The 8,800-nt window shown below is 35.8% G+C and overlaps 1 protein-coding gene across 3 annotated transcripts; it reads right to left on the bottom strand.

Annotated features, from left to right (window-relative positions):
- Positions 1-8,003, bottom strand: LOC132609276 (uncharacterized). Of its 3 annotated transcripts, none has more exons than XM_060323170.1 (6): positions 7,608-8,001; positions 6,345-6,539; positions 5,235-5,351; positions 4,999-5,148; positions 1,731-1,789; positions 1-472 (listed from the first exon to the last, which is right to left on the bottom strand). In XM_060323170.1, exons 1-6 carry the CDS (start codon positions 7,779-7,781, stop codon positions 337-339), a joined length of 831 nt encoding a protein of 276 aa, XP_060179153.1. In that variant the 5' UTR covers positions 7,782-8,001; the 3' UTR covers positions 1-336. The 3 variants fall into 3 exon arrangements, with proteins under 3 accessions (XP_060179153.1, XP_060179155.1, XP_060179154.1); XM_060323172.1 differs by having other exon boundaries at positions 6,345-6,558; positions 7,608-7,747; XM_060323171.1 differs by having other exon boundaries at positions 384-522; positions 7,608-8,003.
- Between the last annotated feature and the right edge of the window lie 797 nt (positions 8,004-8,800).

The raw sequence follows: 8,800 nt of genomic DNA, 5'->3' as shown, positions 1-8,800 counted from the left end.
TGTTGATTAACCTTATTTGGTATTCCATTTATATGAACTTTTCTTTACATTGCCAGATAAATGTAGAGTTCTTCAACTAACTAGAGCAAGACATATGTGGAAATACAAGGATGTGTTGCACCTAAAGCAAAAATAAATACATCTATAAATTATGTTTCAATCGATGAGACATCTACTCTATTAAATGAATATGGCATGAGTATGAACATTCTGCATTATGCAGTAATTCCCATACACGCATAGCATGTGTATACCCCCCCCCCCCCCCCCCCCCCCCAATCAACGGAGAAAATATTCAATAGCAAAGAATCTATGAACAAAGGTTGTTGCTATTCATTAGTCCAAGTAAAAGAGAGTAACAATCTTCCTAAGATTCTTGGCTTCTTGACATGTTTCCATAAGCAATCTGCTATCATGAAAGGCAAAGCAAATAACTTGCTGCACTTGGGAAATGATGTCCATGTTACACAGCCTACATCAGGAAAACCAATTCAGATAACCCAAGCCGTGCTAGTAAAGTACCTTAATACAAAGGGGATCAACCACCAATTAGTATTAACCATGGATACAGCAACAGAGAAACAAGAAATACAATTTGCATTAAGCTGATGGTATGTGATAAAAAGCTCCTTCAAACCTAGTTGCCATTTTAAGGAAAAAATAAGGAGAAAAGCTATAATATCACTATGTTATAAGGTATGATGATATTTTGTTCGGCACGTCTAGGGATTGCAAACGTGCAACATAAACCCATAAAATCATGGCCTGCTCATCCCGCTTAAGGTTTGGGCGGGTTAATGACCCACTCATCTTATCAACTCAACCCAATTTGACCCGCTTAATTCAGCCCATTTAAAAAAACTGGGCTGATATGCAGCCAAACTGACCCATGACAAACTGTCTAAATATTTTTAAGAAGACATTTTTTTTAATTTGCTATGTTACATATAGCATAATATAAGGAAAAAGAAAAAGGCTTTATTAGGTACTTAAACGAATTATAAGAAAACAAACAAAGAATTCAAAACCCGCAACGGTGGCTGAGTTGGTTCAGAAGGGGATCTCCCAAATGGAGGGTCTTAGGTTCGACACCCCTGCATGCTTTCTTGGTCGAGCTCGTCACCCGAGGCTTGCCTAGTGCGTTTACCTCTCCTGTATGGTTTGTGGGCAATTACACTGGAGACGGGGTTTACCCTGTGCACACCCGAAGGGTAGCGGCTGCGGGTTTTCTTGTAATAGAAAAAACAAAGAATTTAAACGGCTGCGGGTTTTCTTGTCATAGAAAAAACAAAGAATTTAAAACTTAGTAAGAGTTGGGCAGGTTGAGTTATGACCCGGTTTTTAGCCCTTTTTTTTTGTTGGGGGGGGGGGGGGGGGGGGGGAGGGGGGGTGGGAGGGGGGGGGGGCAATGACCCACTCATTTATTAACTCAACCATTTAACCCGCCCAATTTCAGCCCAACCAGTCCATTTGACACCTCTAGGCACGTCACTATCATACAGTTCTGCACAAAGTCAGGGAGCTTCATAGCATAGAAAGCAGTTTCTGCCAAGAAACACATACAAACCAAATGGAAGAAAGACTATTGAAGGCCTATAGACGTTTGAACAGACAAGTGTACAAGAAATCAGATGTTCATGTTTCCCTGCTAAAACATACAAGAGAACTAGTTCAACTTGAAATGGAGATTATATACCCAAATTACTGAAAAAGGATGCTCTTTTGCATACCTGCTAGCTTCTAGCAGTGAGAGATGGTCATTGTGAGGTTTCTCTATCACATGTTTCACCTGCAATCCAAGTAAGTCAAACATTATGATAATGTTTGGAAGCACCAATAACTACCATATTTTTGTTGCATCTAATGATCAAACTGGTTGGAAATCAATTAGAAGATTGAACTCTTCTTGTTGCGTTATAAACTACTGATGGAGACCAAATTCAGCTGGTACATTCAATCAGAAGTCACTATAAAGTAGTTCTCAAATGTTTAAAATGACGAATTAGTCTAAACTACATTATTCAGAACATTAACATGACAGACTTAGTCCCTCCCCTAGTCAATACTTCTGTGTATCAAATACTCAAGTCCACTAAAAGAGCAACAGAACAAGCGCATTTTAGTTTTCAGCATTTAACTACTATGAAGCCATTTGACGACAAATCTTAACTGAGGTTTATAGAGATGCAGAACTTGATTTGTTTGAACCTAGAGAAAATTTTAATTCAACTGGATTTTGAGCTTAAATCAGAATGTGGTAAGCTTATATATTGTGTTAGCTCTATATGGAAAAGGAAGCAACTAAACATCGAAAATCTAGCATTCAACTTATAATGACAAGAGATAGATCAACTACTCAACACAAATGACGAGGATAGCTTTACAGACAAACATTAATTACACTCGTAGAATTAGTTAAACAGTAAAGGATGCCATGAAATTTTGGAGTAGAAAAGCAAGTAGGATGGTATCCCTATAGAGGCTTGGAAGCTCTTGAAGTGGCTGTGGTAGTATGACAACAAGAATTATTCATGTACATTAAATGTAAATGTGGAAAGTTGCCATATAATTAGAGAAAAGAGTACCTTCATACTAATATATACTCCGTTGTTTCATTTTATGTGAACTTAATTGACTGGGGATGGAGTATGAGAAAGAAAGACTTTTGAAACTTGTGGTCTCAAAACATGCCATGACATTTGTGCTGCTATAAAAGCATATCATTAAGGGTAAAATAAGATGTTTAAAGTTAAATTATCTCCAAATATAGAAAGGTGTTATTTTTTTAATCGTCTAAAAAGGAAAGGATATCACATCAAATGGAATAGTGGGGGTAAGAACAGAGAAGATGTTCAAAATTTTGCAAACTGCCATGGTACAAACTTATGAGTCCTATGAGAGAAAGTGATAGAGCATAGATGTAGAGACAACTAGAAGGCTGACAGATAGATAGTTTTGATATTGCCCGTTAGATCAACAACAAAACAAAAAAAATTCTATAAAGATATATGAAAACTTATAGAGAGAGAAAGAAGGATCTTCAAATGATATTAGCGTCAAGAAATAGTTTGTTAATGGATTCTTGAGAAGAAAGAAATTCATATCAAATATAGAAGATGATGAACATTTGTACAAAAGAGCAGTCACAAGTGTAAGATCAATATAAGCTAAGGAGTTTATCATATCTGTAGGTGTATACTATACTAGGGATTTGCCTCAAATCTATACATGCTTACCTAGATAGGGTGAGCTAACGAATATGAAGGATAAGATTCCAAGGTGAAATGCTATTCATATGATATTGAGTTAATGGAAGAACTAGTGGGAAACTCAACCAAACATTGGAATTCTGGAGAAGCACTCTAAAGAGAAAGGTTCTTAGGACAAGTAGAAGTAAGACATAATATATACGCCGCAAGTTTAGCTCCCCATAAGAATACCAAAGGTATAGTGAAATCAAACAGGATTATGATGCATATACGCTCTGCCTTCCAAGATAATAGCATGATAGATGAAGATTTAATGCATAGAATTAGAAGATGATAGCTAAAACAGACGAGTGCTTACTTTACGGAGTATGGGATGGGAAAATACCCTTACTGGGTAAAAGGTAAGTTCAACATAACAACTGAAAGCCCAGTAATATTAGCACTAAATATATGCATGAGATGAATATTGTACAATGCCTATGTTAAGATGGATGCGGTCATAAAAGATTGGACAAGATTAGAAATGATTACATCAAACAAAGGGTGCTAGAACACACAGAAGATAAAATGCGAGAATGCGACATGAGGCGGTTTGGCCGTGTCTTATGTAAGCCTCCATATGCACCGGCTCAAAGGTGTCACACTATGATGAACAAAGATTATAAAAGAGGATGAGTCAGACCTAAAATCACACAGAAAGAAGTTGTCTCATAGACCTATAATCTTTTTTAAAAAAAAAAAAAAAGTGGACTTAGCTAAGAACATAATTTAATGGATTCAAATGAACCATATATATAATACCAACTAGTTGGGACAACAGTATGAGTTAGGGAAATAGTTTATAGGCTATAGAGAACCCCTAAATTTCCTTCAAAGTCAAAACAATATAATATTGGAATGAAATGGACTTGAAAAAGAGTTGAATGGTAACTAATGATACATATAACCGACTCCAACTAGCTTGGAACTAAGGTGTAGTTGGCTGTATGTTGAATCTATGAAATTAGCTCCACCAACCAATACATAAGAAATTAGCTCTTGCAACTCCTCATTCGTCTTTCTTAGCAATAAGGAGTACGAGTACATTTTAATATTAGAGCACCTAATGGTAGATGTTGCCGCAAATCTGTTCTAACTAATTTTTCCAATTCCTGATTGCACCTAAATAAAATAAATACATACAGCTTCTTTCTGTGTCAACTCATAAACAGCTTAATAATATGCAGTGACATGCCCGTCAACTTTCAGGTCAACAGCTTCAGTTATTTAGCCTCTGAAATGAAATATTCCAAGAGATTTTGACTCCAAATGTTTCAGTATATAACAATTTGATTATTAAAAAGTACATATAGTCATAGAGAAGATCAGAGGTTGCAGCTCTCAGGAATGATTCCTTCTATGTAAGAAAGGATTGCACAAAAGGAGGAAGACTTATTTTCTGGGTTACGTAAAAAGCTAATATTATTTACAAGATACTTCTATCTCCTCTACATCTAATAACGTACTCCAAAAACCCATAAAAAAAAAATTCCTCTTTTTTAAGATAATTAAATCCAGGAGACGTGGTGCAATAACTGTGGTTATTCAAAAAGGGGAAGAAAGAAAGAAGCATTCCAATGACAGGAACAACATAGACAATATATCCTTTTTGGCGCAAATTGTTTCGCATGATACCATCAATGACTTTTCCCTTTGATAATGGTAAGATAACCATCAGTGACATTTCTGTCATAATGAAGCGCAACTTTTATGAATAGATGCAACCAAAAAGAAAACGTAAATGTATTACTTTAGACAATAACTCCTGACTTTCCGGTGGTTGTTTTTTCAGGCTCTGCGGCAATATTACAGTTAGCAGCTCTGGCCTCTCAGCACGAAGAGCACCTCTTATGACAGCAGCATTGGTGCCTGCTGCTCCAGAAGTAAAGATGTGATTTTTCTGGAAAAAGAAGAAGTTGAATAAACATTGAAAAGCTCAAAGTCATTAATTCACTGTCTCCTTCAACTAAAACAAGAGAACCATACCGTAATGACCAAGGCATAGCTTAAAATCTCAATAAGTTCTTGATGCATAAATCCCATGTTTCGTGTCCCAAAAAAGCCAATATTTCTCGGACCTTGTTGTTGAATTGCTAACAACTCCTGATAACATGAAAGGATTAATGTCTCTCTCATAAAAAAGGAGCAATATCTCTCTTATTTACATACATAGACACATCTTTGATAAGTACATTTATACACACGTTAAGAAACATCAAACTAGTAGATACATTTATACACGTGTTAAGAAACATCAAACTAGTAGATTTTTGTTGGCTCAAAGTGACACTTGAATTGGCCTGCCAAACAGCTTAAGCCCTCAAGCGAGGCGCAAAACATGTTGAGCGCTTCGCCTCACTTTATGGCCGCTTCAGTGTCACCATCAAGGCATACTTTTCTATGCCAATGAGCGTGATCTTGAAGATGCGACACTAAACAATTGACATTTCACTTTATCATAATCTTTTCAATTTGTTTGTCCATATATTTGTTATTCATGCTTATGATCATTAATCTTGGACTACAAGACATATTTGTATTTTTAATCCATTGCGCCTTTTTTCATTAAAGCCCACGCTTTACTTGCGCTTTGCGCTCAAAGCCCCAAAGGACCTTAGAGCTTTTTTGCGCTTTTCGCTTTTGATAACACTACTTGCTTGCAATTACTTTTCAATGCAGTTTCAGCAGACCACCTACCAAAGAAGAATGGCTCATAGATAGCTGCCTAAGAAACTCCTTCCCAAGATTATATATACCAAAGGTTGAGTTACTCAGGATTTCGCAAAATTTAAAGAAAAGAGTGAGTACAATCTAAGATTTTGATCCATCAAAGCAAAGAGATAATAACCCAAGCACAATTAGGTGCAACTTGTAATTTAGTATCAAATTATTTGTGATTTGATCTGATCTGTCATATTCATTTAGTTGACTAAATATGTAAAATGTCAAATGGAAGATGCCTTTTTCAGGTAATAAATATCCAAAGTATGATGATTAAAAAAACAATATACTCTTAAATCTCATCGCAATTTCAATTTGATACAGCTAAGCATAATACAACGCCCTTCATCGAAAAAGTAAAAGAGCACATCAAACCTGCAGATAGTCCACATCCGGAACTGGCTTATACTCTGACACCAAAACTGATCCCGAGCCTTCAACAACAGACTGAGCTTGAGTTGGAATCTGAGTGCTGAGTTCTTCATCAGAACCAAACATCTGAATTGCATAATCATCTTCATTCCTCAAATGATCGTTGTTGCAATATCTTTCAGCATCTCCATCTGGCCACTATACCAAACAGAGGCCCCTGGCAGTAAATCATAAGTGAAAACCAACTGATGCATGAAAATGCAATAATCATGAGACCCTCTAGTTTGTGTGCTTGTCAGTTCCTGAATATTTAGGCAGCCTAAAACAGCAAAATATCCAAACATGCTGTTGGCGCTGCCAGAAGCAGGATACGCAAACTTGTTCCTCTCATTCTAATCAAGTGGTCTTTCGCTAACAACCACACTTTCCAGTTTAACAATAGAAAGACCAATACAACAGGAATGACTAAGACATTTTTCATAAAAACGAAAAGAGAAGGCAATAAATAAGATGAAACTGGAAATCTTCTTGCTAGCTAACACAAGCTGGAAACCTAAGCAAATGACAGTAGCCAGCCATGATAAACGCATACAATTGCTTGTTTCGAATCCAGAAACATTTGATTTTCTTATAAAAGGAAATTTAATTTCTATTTTACATACTAGAAAGCATTGCCACAGTTATCAATACAGCAGAAAGAGATAGCTAACACTATACCCACAAACTCCAAGTAACGGGAGAACACATCATAATATCATATCACTTTTTCTGGACAAGTAGGAACAACATATATTATATGACCAATAATTGAGCTTTTCTCCCATCAAACACAAAAATTCAAGAACCCAATTTTCCAATTATCACAAAGCCAATCTCAAACATAAGCACAACACTGAAAACCCAATATATATGCATTTTAGCTATTAACACAGAGAGAAAAGTAGTAGTAATAAAGTTTTGAGCTTTCCTCCCATCAAACACCAAAGTTGTCAAGAACCCAATTTTCCAATTGTCACAAACTCAAATCTCAAGCATAAGTACAAAAATGAAAAACCAATATATGCATTTTAGCTATTATTAACACAGAGAGAAAAGTAGTAACACTAAAGTTTTGAGCTTTCCTCCTATCAAACAACCAAATTTTCAAGAACCCAATTTTCCAACTATCACAAAGTCAAGTCCCAACCATAAGTACAACAATTAAAACCCAATATATGTATTTAGCTAAAAGAAAAGAAAACAACACAGAGAGAAAAGTAGTAATACCGTTTGTCCATGTGAAGATGAACTTGTTGAAGCACATCTTTTGGAAGATGAAATAGAATGGAGCGGACAATTGGGGTTTGAAAAGTGAACAACTTTAGTGAAATTCAAAGGGGAAAACACAAGATGAGAGTGAGAAAGAGGCAAAAAGGGAAGCCTCAATGAAGAAGTTAGCATTCTTGATTTGCCACAACTATTAAGTAATACTAACTTTTTAACTATTCGGTGATTGGCTTTTTTGCTAGCACAACTTTTTTGAGTTTCCTGGCAACCTTTTTGCTTCAAATCTAAAGCCCCTTTTTGAGTTGTTTCTTTGTTCCACAAGGACTGGTGAGAGATGATAGGTTTACAAAGTTTGGACTAAGGACATCCTTTTTTGTTATTCCCTTTTGTGCGTGTGTGGTTGGTGTACTAAAGTATTTTACTCCGTTTTCTTCAACACAAAAAATCTTCAACTCGCTTTTTAGTTTTTTTTTTTTTTTTTGGTTGATTTTATCGATATTTGATATTTGAGTATATTTTAGTCAACAGCAATGACGGTTATCACGGGGCATTTAATTATAGGTGATGTTTTAGTTTTAAAATTGAAGGGAGGTGATTCAAGTTTTAAGTACCCTACGATTCAGTTCAGCAACTCATTGCTCCAGACGAGCAATGATCTCAAATGTGTTTCTGTTTCATTAGAGGATGTGGGATTACTTGTGATCGGTAAACTAAGAGATGGCTCGGATGAAGTGATTGCATTGATCAAACGAGTCTTTTTTGGTTAACCAGGTGATTAGTAATGAGTCAGAGTCTAATTTTTTTTTTTGGTTAACCAGGTGATTATGAATGCTCCGCCAGTTCCCCTTTAGCACAAGTCAACCTTTTGTTTTGAAAATGAGTTTAAAAGAAAAAAAAAAGAAAAAAAGAAAACGAGTCAGTATAGTGTAAGGACATGTTATTGCACATAAACATATTATTGCATATAATACATCGCGTTCTATAATGCAAGGGACCTCTTTATGCCAGAGGTAGGCCTAGCGGACATTTGAAGGACAAACATGTCTTTTATGTATCATTCCATAACTCTTCCTAAAACTAATTTACAAGAATAATAAAAATTTATTACATGCCGGTTTAATAATATAATTCAAAGTTAATCTAAGATATCTAACACTTCATCTCCACTAATTTCTTTTAGTTGTCTTCAACCC

The sequence above is a fragment of the Lycium barbarum genome, chromosome 9 (assembly GCF_019175385.1).
Source record: "Lycium barbarum isolate Lr01 chromosome 9, ASM1917538v2, whole genome shotgun sequence".
NCBI lineage: Eukaryota > Viridiplantae > Streptophyta > Magnoliopsida > Solanales > Solanaceae > Lycium > Lycium barbarum.
Note: the sequence above shows the minus strand (reverse complement) of the source record. Positions and strands in the feature narration are given on the sequence as shown.

Excerpts from the sequence above, each read along its gene's own strand:
- LOC132609276 (XM_060323170.1), bottom strand. The coding sequence starts at position 7,781 with ATGCTAACTTCTTCATTGAGGCTTCCCTTTTTGCCTCTTTCTCACTCT. Across the intron at positions 6,540-7,607 it reads CATCTTCACATGGACAAACG|TGGCCAGATGGAGATGCTGA; the intron begins GTATTACTACTT and ends TGTTTGGTATAG. Across the intron at positions 1,790-4,998 it reads GTCAGGAGTTATTGTCTAAA|GTGAAACATGTGATAGAGAA; the intron begins GTAATACATTTA and ends CTTGGATTGCAG.